This window comes from Nerophis ophidion, linkage group LG14 (assembly GCF_033978795.1).
Source record: "Nerophis ophidion isolate RoL-2023_Sa linkage group LG14, RoL_Noph_v1.0, whole genome shotgun sequence".
NCBI classification, from domain to species: domain Eukaryota; kingdom Metazoa; phylum Chordata; class Actinopteri; order Syngnathiformes; family Syngnathidae; genus Nerophis; species Nerophis ophidion.
In genome coordinates, this window is record NC_084624.1 from 24828294 (window position 1) to 24847707 (window position 19414).

Sequence of the window (19414 nt, forward strand, 5' to 3'; positions counted from 1 at the left end):
CTCCTGTGCTTACCAAAGGTATGCGATAAAAGTAAGCATGCGCTAATTATTCTAAAACCTCTTCTCACTCCATCACTTACCAAAGGTATGCAGTACAAATTTGAGTGTGATGTAAGCTTGGACCTTAAAGGCCTACTGAAATTAGATTTTCTTTTTTAAACGGGGATAGCAGGTCCATCATATGTGTCATACTTGATCATTTCGCAATATTGCCATATTTTTGCTGAAAGGATTTAGTAGAGAACATCCACAATAAAGTTCGCAACTGGAGAATAGCCCTGCCTCTACCGGAAGTCGCAGACGATGACGTCACACGTGTGGGGGCTCCTCACATATTCCCATTGATTTTAATGGGAACCTTCAACAAAAAGTGCTAATCAGACCGAGAAAAAGACAATTTCCCCATTAATTTGAGCGTGGAGCAAAGATTCGTGTTTGAGGATATTGATAGCGACGGACTAGAAAAAAAAAAGTTACATTAAAAAAAACGCGATTGCATTGGGACGGATTCTGATGTTTTTAGACACATATACAAGGTTAATTCTGGGAAATCCCTTATCTTTCTATTGTGTTGCCAGTGTTTTAATGAGTTAAATAGTACCTGATAGTCGGAATTGTGTCTTCACGAGAGTTTTGACGCGCAGTGTCTCAGGGGAGTCGACGGCAGCTAAGCTCAGCTTTTCTCCGGTCAGAACTGACTTCTTAACCACAATTTTCTCACCGAAACCTGCTGGTTGACATGTGGTCGGGATCCATGTTGGCTTGACAGCGCTCTGGTCCATAGGAAAGTGTCACCTCCAGGAATTTTAAACAAGGAATCACCGTGTGTTTGTGTGGCTAAAGGCTAAAGCTTCCCAACTCCATCTTTATACTGACTTCTCCAATATTAATTGAACAAATTGCAAAAGATTCAGCAACACAGATGTCCAAAATACTGTATAATTATGCCGTTAAAGCAGACGACTTTTAGCTGTGTGTGTGTGCAGCGCTCATATTCCTAACAGCCCGTGAGGTCTTGCGTACACGTCATCATTACACGACATTTTCAACAAGAAACTCCCGGGAAATTTAAAAATCCAATTTAGTAAACTAAAAAGGCCGTATTGGCATGTGTTGCAATGTTAATATTTTGTCATTCATATATAAACTATCAAACTGTGTGGTGGATAGTAGTGGGTTTCAGTAGGCCTTTAATTTAATATTTGTTTTTGCACTGAACAAACGAGGCCTACTTATTTAACTGTTAATTTCAAGCATTTCAGTATGCTATTGCTATTTTTTTTATTCCCCACTATTTTCATTTCAATGCAATAAAACATATTTTACAACCAAGACATTTAGTCACACTTTGTTTACTGGACAGGCTGGAAACGCACACACAGTGTTTTTAAAAGTAACAGAATCTCTACTACAGCTGCGGTGTCTGTTTGCGAACGTCAAGGGGAGTCTGTCAGGGCAGAGAGCGATTCACGTGTGTCGCCCTCTGGCCCACAGAACTGTAGCTGAGTGATTCAGGTTCGCTTGAAAAACCTACAAGAACTGACTGGTTGTCGTTGAGGACGTGATTCAGGTTCGCGCTGCACTCACTCACTCGTTTAGAATCAGGACTCGCGAACCTACTGACACAGAGAACTGACTGTGTCACGGAGGAGGACGTCACATTGAGGCTCTCATTCAGTCACTGTGCGCGTCGTTCATTGGGTGCTGAGGGCTTGTGTCGTTGGCAAACTGACACACACCGAGATCTGCCGCTGGGGAAGCTGTTACTGACTGACTCCTGATTCGCCGACCTGCACACAGATTCGTTCATTGGGTGCTGAGAGCTTGTGTCGATCGCGAATTTACACACACCGAGATCTGCCGCTGGGGAATTAAATGATGGAATGGATATTTGCAAACAGCTAAAATTATACACAAAGCAAACTATAATCTGCTACCCAAGAATATACAACAATTCCTCTTGTCAAAAGAGGAAAAATAAAATCTTAGATAAAAATGTAATTTAAAACATTTGTGCGCACATACAACACTTAAGACCTTCAGTATATCAGTACGTGGAATTAAATGATGGAATGGATTAAGTACAGAAATCAAACAATTTACTAATATGATCCAGTTCAAGAAACTCTTCAAACTTAGTGTTTACAAAGTACAAAGAAGAAGAACCGTGATATGGAGTAAATTGTGAATAAATTGACAACAGGAAGTGAACAAAAGTTTTAGCAACTGCTGTGTAAAGGACAAGGAATTGGATTAAATAAGCTCTGCTTCTTCCTACTCCTTTTTAAACATGTTGAATACAGAAACTGGAAATTGTGATGTATCATGTTGTATGCATGCATGTTCCAAACAAACTCAATGTCATTGCTTCAGTTTCTGTGGAGATTGGATAATAGAGTTCAGTGTCAGTTTCAGTTTCAGTTTATATGGAACATGCATACGATAGAATGTAGTGCATCACATATTTCCAGTTGTTTCATTAGAGCAGTGTTTTTCAACCTTTTTTGAGCCAGGGCACATTTTTTTTTGTGTTGAAAAACTCCGGAGGCACACCACCAGCAGAAATCATTAAAAAACAAAACTCAGTTGACAGTAAAAAGTTGTTGTCGCAATTGTTGGATATGACTTTAAACCATAACTCAGCATGCATCACTATAGCTCTTCTCTCAAAGTAGGTGTACTGTCACATCAGGTCGTGAGTTTTTTTTGGTGTTTTCCTGTGTGTAGTGTTTTAGTTATTGTCTTGCCCTCCTATTTTGGTGGCTTTTTTCTGTTTTTGGTATTTTCCTGTAGCAGAATATCCATTCCATCAAAGTCTTCCTTTGAGCAATATTTCCCGCATCTACTTAGTTTTAGCAATCAAAAATATTTCAATCGTATTTATCCTTCTTCGTGGGGACATTGTTGATTGTCATGTCATGTTCGGATGTACATTGTGGACACCGTGTTCGCTTCACAGTAAGTCTTTGCTGTCGTCCAGCATTCTGTTTCTGTTTACTCTGCAGCCAGTTAGTTTCGTTTTGCATAGCCTTCCCTAAGCTTCAATGCCCTTTTCTTAGGGCCATTCACCTTTTGTTTATGTTTGGTTTAAACATTAGACATCTTTTTACCTTCACGGTGCGTCCCGCTGTTTCCGACATCTATCAAGCAATTAGCTACCGCCTGCCACCTACTGATATGGAAGAGTATTACACGGTTACTCTGCCGAGCTCTAGACAGCACCGACACTCAACACAACACATCATTTGCAGATTATAATTACGGGTTTGCAAAAAATATTTTTAACCCAAATAGGTTAAATTAGATTAATCTCCCACGGGAGATTATCTAATTTCACATATTTGAGTTAAAAATATTGTATTGCACAGTGGTTGAAAAACACTGCATTAGAGCACGTCCGAAAAGCAGTAGGAAGAAGCTGAGTTTATTTAATCCCACCCCTTTTCATACCATAGCAATTTTATCCCATTTTTTTGTTCTCTGTAACAGAACAGTGAATTAATAAATAAATATGATATAGCAAGTAAACAGACACTAATATTAAATACATACATAATCTTTATCTAAAAAAAAGGGTTCAAAATGTTCATAATTATTGTTCTGTGTACTTTGTGATCACATGTAGTTTGAACAATCTTAAACTGAATCACTTTAGTGCTTTATTTGCTTAATCCATTCGATAATTTTATTCCATATACAGAAATGCCAACGGTTTTGAGTGTTGTACGTGCATACAAATATTTTCCATTAGTTTCTTCTTAGGTTATATTTCTCTCAAAACAAAGACTTTGGCATATTATTTCAAATTGGGGTATTAAAAGGGTCCCTTCGATGCATTTTATTTTGCATTGAGCTGACCGAAGCAGAAGGTTAGTGGATATAAAAAGGTAGTTGTATTATTCACTAAAATAAAGTGGTGAATCTTCTTTGAATTTGAATTAAATGTGGAAAGTATCTGCAATAATTTTTAGATTGCATTTGACTTTAACTTGTGTACACTCTGCTGGACTCTCCTAATTGATGAACAATAGATGTTTTAATTGTTTGTCGAGGGCTCTTTTTGTGCCCTCTTCTGGAAAATGGTGTACCAGACAGAAAACTGATCAAAATGAGCACTTTTCATCTGATAAGTGAAGAAAACATAGCGTTATCATCAATTAATGAAAACCCAAACTGTACATGGTCAGTTGTTTTTATTTTATAATAAACAGTTGGACGAACACACAATTGGCTTTCCTTGTAGAACATTAACGATGATGGCAATGACGATACGGGTGAGATATTTGTGACAACTTTGAGCTCCTTCGAATTTGCTTGTGATGTCGCTGCTGGTCCATTAAAAACTGCAAGCGCTTTAGCTTGCAGTGCATTGTCTGATTCTCTTCTGACGCTTTAAGGAACCTGTGAGTCTCCTCATCTATGGGCAAAAAAGCAGTAACAATAAATAGTACTGCAATGGTGGCAGGTGTGGCCAACCAGTCAGTGACCGAGGGCCACATTTTATACTGTGTACTGCAAAGAGCCACATCATACACATGGGTGGGCGCACACACACACGACAGATTCATTGAAAATGTTACACACCAACGTGACAGAGGTGAAGACTTGGGTGAGCCGCACTGTAGTTTGGACACCCTCGCTATAATATGATAGCAGTTCAGAAAATAACACTGCGCTCACCTGTAGTTTCAGCGAGGTGCTTTGCCTTGTCTTTGTGGTTGTGCAGCGAGGGGTCAGAAGCATGATAAAAGGGATTTTCCTGGGATGTCTGGTATCGTGAAGCAGCTTTAAAGAGGTCGTCAATAATTTGCATAATAATAGCAATTCCTCGTCGAGGATGGCTCAAGCTGCTTCGGCTGCACGGCGCCAGCAAACCTGTGTGGACGAGAGGTATTGAGTTGGTGGAAGTGTATTATTTACATGTGTTGCACAACATTTGCTTGGAACAGTGGTGGATCAAATCAAATCAACTTTATTTATAAAGCACATTTAAAATTTACCACGGGGGTAACCAAAGTGCTGTACAATGGGCAAGTTAAAAGATAATACCAGAACCGAGCAAACAACACAACACAAACAGAACATGATAAAAAAAAATAAAAACAGGTTCACAGCAGGTGTATAATGGGGCGCCATTGCAGGATGGATATCACTCAGTGTTAAAAGCCAAGGAATAAAAGTATGTTTTTAAAAGAGATTTAAAATCAGGAAGAGAGGAGGCTTGTCTAACACTCAGAGGGTAAGTCGTTCCAGAGTTTGGGAGCAGCAGCGGCGAAAGCTCTGTCACCTCTAAGCTTCAGCCTTGTGTCAGGGACCGGCAGTAGCAGCTGATCTGCTGATCTTAGGGATCGAGTGGGGCAGTAATGCTAAAGGAGGTCGGAGAGATATCTTGGCGCGAGGTTTTTTAGACATTTAAAAACAAATAGGAGTTTAAAATTGATTCGATAACGCACAGGGAGCCAGTGAAAGGACGCTAATATAGGGGTGATGTGCTCACGTGTGCGGGTCTGTGTTAGCAGACGAGCAGCAGAGTTCTGCACGAGCTGCATGTAGACGAGGGAGGACTAGCTAATGCCTACTTACAGGGCATTGCAGTAATCTAAACGATAAAGGCGTGAATTAATTTCTCGAGATCTTGTCCTGACAGAAGCGGTTTCACTTTCGCTATTTGGCGTAATTGATAAAAGCTTTTTTGAACGACGCTGCTGATTTTTTTTCAAATTTAAAATCTGAGTCGAACTTCACCCCCAGGTTTGTGACACAGTCGCTGAGATACGAGGTCAGAATGCCGAGGTCACCGTTGGGGGAGGGAGAGCGACTTGGACCGAACAACATAACTTCTGTTTTGTCTTCATTTAGGGTCAGGAAGTTAGCTGAAAGCCAGGCTTTGATGTCGTGCAGGCCGTCAATGAGATGTTGAACAGTGTTGTTTTGTGCCATGGGAAAATAGATCTGGCAATCATCGGCATAAAAAGGAAATGCAATACCATACTTCCTAAAAATAGAACCAAGGGGGAGAAGGTAAAACGCAAATAGGATTGGGGCAAGGATTGAGCCCTGGGGGACCCCGTGTGGTAGAAGAGCTGCGGAAGACATAAAACTGTCTATTTTTACACAAAAACTCCTGTCGGCTAGGTACGACCGGAACCAGTTGAGGGCGGCGCCCTTAATACCCACACAGTTCTCAAGACGAGTGATTAAAGTTGGGTGGTCGACGGTGTCCAACGCAGCAGACAGATCTAAAAGCACCAGGATGACATATTTACCAGAATCAGTTGACAGGAGGATATCGTTAAAAACTTTTAGAAGCGCTGACTCTGTGCTGTGGAGGGCTTTAAAATCGGACCGGAACAGCTCAGCGATACCATTATCCTCTAAGAAGGGCAACAACTGACTGTAGACAACCTTCTCTAATATTTTGGAAATGTATGGAAGATTAGAGATAGGTCTAAGGTTAGAGAGGAGAGAGGGGTCGGGGCTTGGTTTTTTAAGTAGAGGTCGTAAAAACTGCATGATTAAACTCTACTGGAACTATTCCAGAAGAGAGGCTACTATTGATAATGTTAAGGACACTTGATCCAATAGTAGCAAATACCTCCTTAAACAGGCGAGGTGGGAGGGCATCTGCAGGAGAACCAGAGGGCTTCATATGACTAACTGTGTCATTCAAAAAAGAAAAGGACACCGGCTCAAACTGATGGAAAACAGAAAAGAAATGCAGAAGAACAGAAGGGTCATATGAAGGCTGGGATAAACTGGCTCTAGTTGACACAATTTTGTCAGTGAAAAAATGGAGACAATTTTCACAGAATTCAAAAGAAGCATCAAAACCAACAGATTTGGGAGCATCAATGACAGTGTTAATAGTTTTGAACAGAACTATAAAGTGGATATAGCAAGCACGCACCATTTTGGACGGCACAATTTTACCCGGAACAATATAACCCGAAAACATTAAAACTGACACGGCTAAAAGATAATTGTGGAGGAGCAGTTGCACTGCAGCCGGCGACACATACAGTGAAGAAAATAAGTATTTGGAAACACTGCTATTTTGCAAGTTCTCCCACTTACAAATCATGGAGGGGTATGAAATTTTCACGGTAGGTGCATGTCCACTGTATGAGAGATAACCTAAAAAGAAAAATCCTGAAATCACAATTTATGATTTTTTAACAATTTATTCGTGTGATACGGCTGAAAATAAGTATTTGAACACCAACATTAATATTTGGTAGAGTAGCCTTTGTTTGCAATTACAGAGGTCAAATGTTTCCTGTAGTTCTTCACCAAGTTTGCACAGACTGCAGGAGCGATATTCGCCCACTCTTCCACACAGATCTTCTCTAGATCAGTCAGGTTTCTGGGCTGTCGCTGAGTAACACACACTTTCAGCTCCCTCCAAAGATTTTCAATTGGACTTAGGTCTGGAGACAGGCTAGACCACTCCAGAACCTTGATATGGTTCTTACGAAGCCACTTCTTGGTTTTCCTGGCTGTGTGCTTTGGGTCATGGTCATGTTGGAAGATCCAGCCACGACTCATCTTCAATGATATGACTGAGGGAAGGAGGTTTTTGGCCAAAATCTCACAATACATTGCTGCAGTCAACCTCTCCTTAATACAGTTCAGTCGTCCTGTCCAATGAGCAGAACAACACCCCCAAAGCATGATGCTACCACTCCCATGCTTCACAGTAGGGATGGTGTTCTTGGGATTGTACGCATCATTCTTCTTCCTCCAAACACGCATAGTGGAATTTTGACCAAAATGGTCAATTTTGGTCTCATCTGTCTACAAAACTTGTCATGACTCCTCTGGATCATCCAAAAGGTCATTGGCAAACTTAAAGGCCTACTGAAATTAGATTTTCTTATTTAATCGGGGATAGCAGGTCCATTCTATGTGTCATACTTGATCATTTCGCGATATTGCCATATTTTTGCTGAAAGGATTTAGTAGAGAACATAGACCAGGGGTGGGCATTACGTCGATCGCGATCGACTGGTCGATCTCAAAGGGTGTGTCAGTCGATCTCAAGCCAGGCATTAAAAAATATACATAAAAATGAGCAATCATCAATCATACCAAGACTTCACTTTCGTCAGTTGTTTGACATTCTCGGCACCCGAGGATCTTGTGAGATGACGCTGGCTGCTGCGAGCTCATATTTAAGAAAAAAATCACTAACAGGGCGGACGCAGAGAAACACATTTTATTTCTAGAGACTCCGTACCTACTGTCAAAACTCTAAAGACCGACTGCACAGTTCCTGTCTTCACCATAAAAGACCTGTTTCATCCTGCCTGTGCTAACAAAATAAGAGTCTCAGAAAGCTAGCGTGCACAAGCTAGCAAGCTACGGAGTTTGATGCCAATGTATTTCTCCCCCGCCCTCAGCGACCGCTTTCTCACTTGCTTGCCCACCCGCACACTCACTGACGTCACTCACCTGCTGCCAGACATTAAAGGGCCACACATATGCTACTCTCATAACAAAGTGTTTAAAAACGAGTATGCAAGTTGGACAAATGAGATGCCAAATCCAACCACTTTCATGTGGTATTGGACAGAAAGGAGGACTTTTTTTTTTCCTCCATTTGAAAATGCGGACGTTATCAGCACCACTGTCTAATTCCAATCAATGCAAGTCATCAGAATCAAATACACCAACTTATATTCTTGTCTTCATGAAAGAAAGGAATCTATGTGTGTTAAACATGCTTGTATTATCATTAAACACCATTAACTTGTTAACAAAAATGTGTCTTTCATAAATAAATAAATATAAATTAAAAATAGGAATGAGGTAGATCTCCTCGACTTGGTCAATTGAAAAGTAGCTCGCCTGCAGAAAAAGTGTGAGCGCCCCTGACATAGACGATAAAGTTCGCAACTTTTGGTGCTGATAAAAAAAGCCTTTTTCTTAGCGGAAGTCACAGACGATGACGTCACAAGGGTGAGGGCTCCTCACGTCCTCACATTGTTTTTAATGGGAGCCTCCAGCAGCAAGAGCTATTCGGACCGAGAAAACGAAAATTTCCCCATTAATTTGAGCGAGGATGAAAGATTCGTGGATTATATTGATAGCGAAGGACTAGAAAAAAAAAAAAGGTGATTGCATTGGGATGGATTCAGATGTTTTTAGACACATTTACCAGGATAATTCTGGAAAATCCCATATCTGTCTATTGTGTTGCTAGTGTTTTAGTGGGTTGAATAATACCTGATAGTCGTAGGGGTGTGTCCACAAGTGTCATGAGGCCAGTGTCTGAGGGAAGTCACAGCAGATACAAGGACGGCGCAAACTCCACAGATCTCCGGTAAGAGGCGACTTTTTAACACAATTTTCTCACCGAAAACTGCCGGTTGACAAGTGGTCGGGAACCATGTTCGCTTAACCACTCTGATCCATAGTAAAGCTTCACCTCCGGGAATTTTAAACAAGGAATCACCGTGTGTTTGTGTGGCTAAAGGCTAAAGCTTCCCAACTCCATCTTTCTACTTTGACTTCTCCATTATTAATTGAACAAATTGCAAAAGATTCAGCAACACAGATGTCCAGAATACTGTTTAATTGTGCGATGAAAAGAGACGACATTTAGCCGCAAATAGTTCTGCGCTAATATTTCCTGACAGTCCGTGACGTCACGCGCGCGCGTCATCATTCCGCGACGTTTTCAACAAAAATTTAAAATTGCAATTTAGTAAACTAAACCGGCCATATTGGCATGTGTTGCAATGTTAATATTTCATCATTGATATATAAACTATCAGACTGCGTGGTTGGTAGTAGTGGGTTTCAGTAGGCCTTTAAGACTGGCCTTAACATGTGCTGGTTTAAGCAGGGGAACTCTGTGCCATGCATGATTTCCAAATATGACGTACGTCTTGGTGTATTACCAACAGTGACCATGGAAACAGTGGTCCCAGCTCTTTTCAGGTCATTGACCAAGTCCTGCCATGTAGTCCTGGGCTGATTCCTCACCTTTCTTAGCATCATTGAGACCCCACCAGGTGACATCTTGCATGGGGCTCCACTCCGATTGAGATTGACCGTCATGTTTAGCTTCTTCCATTTTCTAATGATTGCTCCAACAGTGGACCTTTTTTTACCAAGCTGCTTGGCAATTTCTCCGTAGCCTTTTCCATCCTTGTGGAGTTGTACAATTTTGTCTCTGGTGTCTTTGCTCTTAGCCATGCTGAATGTTTTGGTCTTACTGATTGTATGTGGTGGGCAGGCGTCTTTGTGCAGCTAACAACCTCACACAGGTGCATCTGATTCAGGATAATACAGTGGAGCGGAGGAGGACTTTTAAAGGCGGACTAACAGGTATTTGAGGGTCAGAATTCTAGCTGATAGACAGGTGTTCAAATACTTATTTTCAGCTGTATCACTCGAATAAATTGTTAAAAAAAACATAGATTTTGATTTCTGGATTTTTCTTTTTAAGTTATCTCTCATACAGTGGACATGCACCTACTGTGAAAATTTCAGACCCTTCCATGATTTCTAAGTGGGAGAACTTGCAAAATAGCAGGGTATTCAAATATTTTCTTGACTGTACATGCATGAGCTGTACTCCCCCCCAAACCTATAAACCGAGAGGACCCACTTAATTACTCAACTATTTCTTTAATTTGACTCTTTATAATTGTTCTGAACTCCTGTTTTTCATGCCAACTGCTGTATTCGTCAGAATAATGTTGCTAGTCCATGGCTAATTTCACATTTTAATTTAACTAGTTGAGACTGAAACAACATTGCCTTTGCTGGTTGCAGCCAAGTAATGGACTTCATTTTGCCTCAATTGCTATAAGACAAGTATTCATTAACTGCACACAACTGTATGGAAGCTTGTTTCCGACACTGAAAAAAGAAAACATGGTGGTACAAAATGGATGGATGGTTAGTCATTATGAGATAAAAAGTCGAAATGATGGAATAATTAGTCAATTATGAGATAAAAGTCATCAATATGGAATAAAAAGTAATCATTATGAGATAAAGTCTACATTACGCAATAAAGTCAAAATTACGAGATAAAAAGTTTGAATTACGAGATAAAAAAGTAAATTTAAGACAAGTAAAATCAAAATTATCAGACAAAAAGCTAAAAAGGCAAAATTTTGAAATAAAAAAATTGAAATAAGAAAGTCAATCATATGGAAGTCAGTTTCCGCCACTGAAAAAAATATACCCCAATTATAAGTCACCATAAGACAGAAAGTCATAATTATGAGATAAATCGTCAAAATTATTAAATAACAAAGTCCAAATTGTGAGGTAAAAATTAAAAATTATGACATATGTCCTAAACTGCCAAAATTATGAAATACAAAATAATAAAATCATTGGATAGCTGGAATTATGAAATAAAAGTCATAATTATTAAATAAAAACATTGAAATTATTAGATAATAAAATCATAAACATATAGAAGTCAGCCACTGAAAAAATTATACTCCAATTAGAAAGTCATTATTATGACATAAAACATCGGAATTCCTATGTGTCTTGTTCATGTTAAAGAATTGAAAATAAAATAATCTTGAATCTTGAAATGAGGTAAAAAGTAAAAATCATGACATAAAAAGTCCAAATAGGTAAAAAGTCATAATTATGAGAAGAAAAAAAATCATTAGATTGATGAAATTATGAAATAAAAGTAAAAATAAGTAGGTCAAAATTCCGAGATAAAAAGTATGAATTATGAGATTTAAAAAAAGTCGATTAAAGACATAAATGAAGCCAAAATGATCAGACAAAAAACACTGAAAAAATTCCCCCCACAGTATGGGATAAAAAGTCATAATTATGAGATAGTAAGATATAAATATGAGCTATAAAGTCAAAACTATGAAATAAAAAAGTCAAAATTATCAGATAATAGTCATAATCATATAGAAGTCAGTTTCCGCCACGTAAAAAAATAATACCCCAATTATAAGTCATTATAAGATAGAAAGTAATACTTATGAAACAAAACTTTGAAATTATTACTTAAACCTATTATATGGAAGCCTGTTCCTGCCACTGTAAAAAAACATAGTAAGTTAGGACGACAGAGTCAAAATTATGATGACATCATAATTACAAGATAAAAACAAAAATGATGATATAAAAAGTCAAAAATATGAGTGACTTCTTATCTCATACCAAGGGGGTATTTTTTTTCAGTGTGGGAAACAGGCATCCATACAATTGAGAGACTTACCAGAGAAAGTTCCGGAAAAAACTCCTCGAGAGTGACCAACAAAACTTTCTATGACTGCACCTGCTTGCTTGACGGGTTGACCAGAGGAGGAGTGAGCGCTCTGTAAAACATCAAAAACAAAGTGCTTTAAAAATCCCGATCACAATGTGAACAATCCAACAAGGCTGACCTCAGTGAAGGTGGACGCGGGTAAAGGACTCTGAGGAGCAGCACTGGAGGGGTTAGTAAAAGAGACGGGTGTGCTCGCTGGCAGCGGACATGTGGGAGGCGTTGATATGATGGTGTGTGGACGAGAATGCTGGGAAGATGGTCGGCCATTGCACGTTACAGCAGAGACAACAGTCTGGGGTGGACTCTGCATGCAGTATGCAGCTGGACAAGTGTTACTTGTGGCAGTGCGGGAGCAGGTCTCAGGTCTGTTCGGAGCTTCTGAGGGCTCATTCAGCTGCAGTTTAGCCACGTCTTGAGCAGACAGCTGCAGCTGCAAAAACATTGCATTGGCACCCATTGCCAGTTTAAGGGTCAGAGGTGTACGGCCGGAAAGGAAGTCAGTGATCTGTGTGAAGGAAACGGTTAAAAGTCAGACATACTAATCATTGATTTATCACTAAAACACAATAATGGGTTATTTAACACTTAATACCGAGGTACTGATTCTGGGCAAAATACAAAATGTAGCAAAATCCTACACAAAAGCGGATCTGATTAAGTTATTATAAGCCCTAAAACAGGTTAAACGCAACTTAAAAGTCAAATTGCTGCCAAACATACAATCTACAGTACAGGCCAAAAGTTTGGACACACCTTCTCCTCATTCAATGCCTTTTCTTCCTGTGCTTGAAGCTCATCGAGAGAATGAGCTCCACATGTGTTCATTCATAGTTTTGATGCCTTCAGTGACAATCTACAATGTACATAGTCATGAAAGTTCATGACTATTTACATTGTAGATTGTCACTGAAGGCATCAAAACTATGAATGAACACGTGGAGTTATGTACTTAACAAAAAAGGTGAAATAACTGAAAACATATTTTGAATTCTAGTTTCTTCAAAATAGCCACCCTTTGCCGATTACTGCTTCGCACACTCTTGGCATTCTCTCGATGAGCTTCAAGCACACCTGTGAAGTGAAAACCATTTCAGGTGACTACCTCTTGAAGCTCATCGAGAGAATGCCAAGAGTGTGCAAAAAAGTAATCAGAGCAATGTGGCTGTTTTAAAGAAACTAGAATATAAAACATGTTTTCATTTATTTCACCTTTTTTTGTAAAGTATATATCTCCTTGTGTTCATTCATAGTTTTGATGCCTTCAGTGACAAACTACAATGTAAATAGTAATGAAAATAAAGAAAACACCTTGAATGAGGTGTGTCCAAACTTTTGGCCTGTACAATACATCCATCCATCCATTTTCTACCACTTATTCCCTTTTGGGGTCTGTACTGTACATTAGATCTGAATAAAACTGATATGAGAGAGGAGTTTGTTGACATCTAATTGTATCATACACAACCACAATAAACCTAAAGTATCAGTAGAGTGGTAAACAAGTTTGCTTCTATATTGAAGCTATTATCATTTATGACACCAAAAGACTTCCAAAGTTTGCGAATAAATAGATATTATAGATTATTTTTAATTTTAGAAAGTTATATGGTTGAAACTGATAATGATGCCAAAAACCCTAAAAAAACATGGTAAGTTCTCTAATGCTTATTTTGAAAATATAATTTTGTTTATAGATTATATGCAATCTGTTGTGTTACCCAATTCGAGCGACTATAAATGAAGGTGTGTGTTGCTGAGCCCTGGACATAATCTGGACTGCACCTGCTTTTAAGAAGCCTTTATACTATCTAAGTTCATTGACAAGCTGGTGTGGTGACGATAATGTCCTTTATTTTAAAAATACAAAACATTTTCTTCAACAAAAAAGAAACTAAAATAAAATAAAAACATTTACATAGAAATTTGTAATGAATTAAAATGAGTAAAATTAACTGGTTAAAGGTTAGTACTATTAGTGGACCAGCAGCAAACACAATCCTATGTGCCTTACGGACTGTATCCTTCGCAGACTGCATTGATATGCAGGGGATGGCATGGCGAAATTGGTAGATTGGCCGTGCCAGCAATCCGAGGGTTACTGGTTCAATCCCCACCTTCTACCATCCAAGTCACGTCTGTTATGTCCTTAAGCAAGACACTTCACCCTTGCTCCTGATGGGTCCTTGTTAGCGCCGTGCATGGCAGCTCCCGCCATCAGTGTGTGTGTGTGTGTGTGTGTGTGTACGGGTGAATGTGGAAATAGTGTCAAAGCGCTTTGAGTTCCTTAAAAAGGTAGAAAAGCGCTATACAAGTACAACCCATTTACCATTATTGTAGGAACCAGAATATTAATAACAGAAAGAAATAACCCTTGAGTATGAATGGGGGTGGAGGGAGGTTTTTTGGGTTGTTGCACTAACTAAGTGTATATTGTGTTTTTTATGTTGATGAAAAAAAAAAGACGATTTTCCTACTATAACTGAAAAATCACATGCCTGAAGCATATAAAGCCAACTTGTTTTTCCACTCTACTGCTACTTTAACTTAATAAGACTAAAATATATGGCTGGGCGATATATCGATATAAGTGATATATCGCGGGTTTGTCTCTGTGCGATATAGAAAATGACTGTATCGTGATATTCAAGTATACGTTCTCACGCAGTTGTTTTTAGCTGCAGGCATTACACTACAGGCTCTTCCCACTCCATGTGTCTCCTCACGGAATGTAAGCGCACCATCTTACATATGTATATGCCTTCGCAGGGCAGAGAGGTAGCAGCATGGGTAACGTTAGCTGTGATGCTAGTGGAGCCGTGCAAGTGGTAATACGAGAGAAAGACGATGCGAATCTGGTAACAAATGAAGGAAGAATTAATTCCCAAGCAAAACAGCACGGGGTCCATCGTCTGGCGGTCGTTTGGCTTCAAGCAGGAATATTTCGAAAAGACATCTTTAATTTGTCAAGTGTGGGGCACAAGCGTTGCTACCAAAAGTAGCATTACTGCTAATATGTAGCATCATTTGAAAAGTCACCTGCTAACAACTGTTTAATAAAAACAGTTATGGTCATTTAACTTAGTTGTAATTTCCTTCTCTGCATGAAAGTTTAAAATGAGCATATATTAATGCAGTATGAACAAGAATGTTTTAAAACGTAGACAAATAGAATCATCATAATGCTGTGGTTATATGTATCAAGTGTTAATTCAAGGCTAAGGCAAAATATCAAGATATACAGTGGGGCAAAAAAGTATTTAGTCAGCCACCGATTGTGCAATTTCTCCCACTTAAAATGATGACAGAGGTCTGTAATTTTTTTCAACTCTGAGAGACAGAATGTGAAAACAAAATCCAGGAATTCACATTGTAGGAATTATAAAGAATTTATTTGTAAATTATGGTGGAAAATAAGTATTTGGTCAACCATTCAAAGCTCTCACTGATGGAAGGAGGTTTTGGCTCAAAATCTCACGATACATGGCCCCATTCATTCTTTCCTTAACACGGATCAGTCGTCCTGTCCCCTTAGCAGAAAAACAGCCCCAAAGCATGATGTTTCCACCCCCATGCTTCACAGTAGGTGTGGTGTTCTTGGGATGCAACTCAGTATTCTTCTTCCTTCAAACACGACGAGCTGAGTTTATACCAAAATGGATACATGGATGATACAGCAGAGGATTTGGAGAATGTCATGTGGTCAGATGAAACCAAAATAGAACTTCTTGGTATAAACTCAACTCCTCGTGTTTGGAGGAAGAAGAATACTGAGTTGCATCCCAAGAACACCACACCTACTGTGAAGCATGGGGGTGGAAACATCATGCTTTGGGGCTGTTTTTCTGCTAAGGGGACAGGACGACTGATCCGTGTTAAGGAAATAATGAATGGGGCCATGAATCGTGAGATTTTAAGCCAAAACCTCCTTCCATCAGTGAGAGCTTTGAATGGTTGACAAAATACTTATTTTCCACCATAATTTACAAATAAATTCTTTAAAATTCCTACAATGTCAATTCCTGGATTTTTTTTCACATTCTTTCTCTCACAGTTGAAGTGTACCTATGATGAAAATTACAGACCTCTGTCATCATTTTTAGTGGGAGAACTTGCACAATCGGTGGCTGACTAAATACTTTTTTGCCCCACTGTATATCGCGTATCGGGATTTGGCCTAAAAATATCGAGATATTAAGAAAAGGCCATATCGCCCAGCCCTACTATAAGGTACAGGCTTGTATAGCAAAAACAAAAAAGTCTGGCAGAATGTTACGTATTAATTAATATGTTTTATTTGTTTACTCAAATCTTCTTTACCTGGCATTCTGTTAAACTTTCCAAAACCTCCACCATCCTCGCAGCTCTCGCACGCGAACACTGTGGATGCAAAAATAATGAGTTGGACAAAAAACAACTATAGATGCGTTTTTCTCCCACTGGTGTTTCACTTAAAGGCCTACTGAAATCCACTACTACCCACCACGCAGTCTGATAGTTTATATATCAACGATGAAATATTAACATTGCAACACATGCCAATACGACCATTTTCGTTTACTAAATTGCAATTTTAAATTTCCTGGGACTTTTTTCTTGAAAACGTCGTGTAATGATGACGTGTACGCGTGATGTCACAGGCTGTTATGAATATGCGTATACACACAGCTAAAAGTCGTCTGCTTTAACCGCATAACTGCACAGTATTTTGGACATCTGTGTTGCTGAATCCTTTGCAAAAGTTCAATTAATATTGGAAAAGTCAAAGTAGAAAGATGGAGTTGGGAAGCTTTAGCTTTTAGCCACACAAACACACGGTGATTCCTTGTTTAAAATTCACAGAGGTGAAACTTTAATATGGATCAGAGCAGACATGAATCCCAGCCGAATGTCAACCAGCAGGTTTCGGTGAGAAAATTGTGGTTAAAAAGTCGATTCTTACCGGATATCAGCTGAGCTTGTGCCTCCCGTACAGCTGCCGTCGACTTCCCCGAGACACTGCGCGTCAACACCCGGCCGTGGACGTACACTTCCGACTATCAGGAACAGTTAAACTCACTAAAACACTAGCAACACAATAGAAAGATAAGGGATTTCCCAGAATCATCCTAGTAAATGTCTCTAAAAACATATGAATCCGTCTCAATGCAACGCGATTGCAATCGCGTTTTTTTTTTCAACTTTTTTTTTCTTTTTCTAGTCCGTCGCTATCAATATCCTTAAACACAAATCTTTCATCCTCGCTCAAATTAATGTGGACATTTTTGTTTTCTCGGTCCGAATAGCAGTTTTTGTTGGAGGCTCCCATTAAAATCAATGTGAATATATGAGGAGCCATCAACATGTGACGTCATCGTCTGCGACTTCCGGTAGAGGCAGGGCTATTCTCCAGTTGCAAACTTTATCGTGGATGTTCTCTACTAAACCCTTTCAGCAAAAATATGGCAATATCGCGAAATGATCAAGTCTGACACATAGAATGGACCTGCTATCCCCGTTTAAATAAGAAAATCTCATTTCAGTAGGCCTTTAAGGCCTTCACGGTGGCAGAGGGGTTAGTGCGTCTGCCTCACAATACGAAGGTCCTGAGTAGTCAGGGTTCAATCCCGGGCTCGGGATCTTTCCGTGTGGAGTTTGCATGTTCTCCCCGTGAATGCGTGGGTTCCCTCCGGCTACTCCAAAGACATGCACCTGGGGATAGGTTGATTGGCAACACTAAATTGGCCCTAGCGTGTGAATGTGAGTGTTGTCTATCTGTGTTGGCCCTGCGATGAGATGGAGACTTGTCCAGGGTGTACACCGCCTTCCGCCCTATTATACCTGAGATAGGCACCAGCGCCCCCCGCCACCCCAAAGGGAATAAGCGGTATAAAATGGATGGATGGTGTTTCACTTACGAATAAACCGGCTTCAACAACTCCGGGCACCTGTAGTGTGAGTCTGCTGCCATCTGCGACACCTTGCTCCGTTAGACTCCCCGCAGTCAGCTGCCTGTGGTAACGCAGGAACACGTTTCCATTGAACCCCGACAGGTACCATCACGTCAATGCATTGCTTTTGAGCGTGAAGCTAGCATGGCTTACTTGTTTTCATGCAGCAGGGCGATTTTGTCGGTTTGCATTTGAAGTTGACGAGAGAGGCGCGTCCTCAGACCCTCCAACGTCTCTCCTTTGGGGACGAGGAGCTCCACCGGGCCGCCGATGGAGGTGGAGGTGATGAACAGACGCATGGCGGTGGAGCCCGGCGTGAAGACGGTACCCCCTTGTTTCTTTTCACAGCTTCCCAATCCACTAACTTGACACTATATCGTCGTGTTATCTGTCGAATGAGTTTAAAACATTAAAAAAAAAAAATAGTTAGGGAATGTTACTGGTGACAGAGCAAGTAATGGCTTTGATTTGACCGCAACAGCTTTACTCGAACAGATAGTCCACGGTAAGCCCCGCCTAACCGGATGAACAGCCAATCAGAATGAATCGACGCGAATCGTCAACAAGGAGGAGCTTGCTTTCTGCACGTCACCGCCCACTTTAGTGCCTTCCTTAATAATCCTCAAGTAATTATAAATAAAGGTTTATACAAATAAAAAAAAGTCAATTATGGGATAAAAGTCATCAATATGAAATTAAAAGTTATCATTATGAAATAAACAATCAAATTGATGAGATAAAGTCAAAATTCCGAAATAAAATGTCTGAAATACGAGATAAACAAACGTTGATTAAAGGCCAACTGAAACCCACTACAACCCACCACGCAGTCTGATAGTTTATATATCAATGATGAAATATTAACATTGCAACACATGCCAATACGGCCGGTTTAGTTTACTAAATTGCAATTTTAAATTTCCCGGGAGTTTCGTCTTCAAAACGGTGTGTAATGATGACGTGTACGCAAGACGTCACGGGTTTTTAGGAAGTATGAGCGCTGCGCACACACACAGCTACAAGTTGTTTTTTTTAACGGCATAATTATACAGTATTTTTGACATCTGTGTTGCTGAAACTTTTGCAATTTGTTCAATTAATAATGGAGAAGTCACAGTAAAAAGATGGAGTTGGGAAGCTTTAGCCTTTAGCCACACAAACACACGGTGATTCCTTGTTTAAAATTCCTGAAGGTGAAACTTTACTATGGATCAGAGCG

General features: G+C 39.7%; 1 protein-coding gene across 3 annotated transcripts; it reads right to left on the minus strand.

Moving 5' to 3' along the window:
• Nucleotides 1-4178: 4178 nt before the first annotated feature.
• LOC133568348 (midnolin-A-like) lies at nt 4179-18764 on the minus strand. 3 transcript variants are annotated; one of them, XM_061920224.1, is made up of 7 exons: nt 18349-18762; nt 18163-18256; nt 16586-16645; nt 12387-12773; nt 12218-12317; nt 4681-4875; nt 4179-4417 (listed from the first exon to the last, which is right to left on the minus strand). In XM_061920224.1, the coding sequence occupies exons 1-7, from the start codon at nt 18492-18494 to the stop codon at nt 4248-4250; spliced, it is 1152 nt and encodes a 383-aa protein (XP_061776208.1). In that variant the 5' UTR covers nt 18495-18762; the 3' UTR covers nt 4179-4247. The 3 variants fall into 3 exon arrangements, with proteins under 3 accessions (XP_061776208.1, XP_061776210.1, XP_061776209.1); XM_061920226.1 differs by lacking the exon at nt 16586-16645 and having other exon boundaries at nt 18193-18256; nt 18349-18764; XM_061920225.1 differs by lacking the exon at nt 16586-16645 and having other exon boundaries at nt 18349-18764.
• Between the last annotated feature and the right edge of the window lie 650 nt (nt 18765-19414).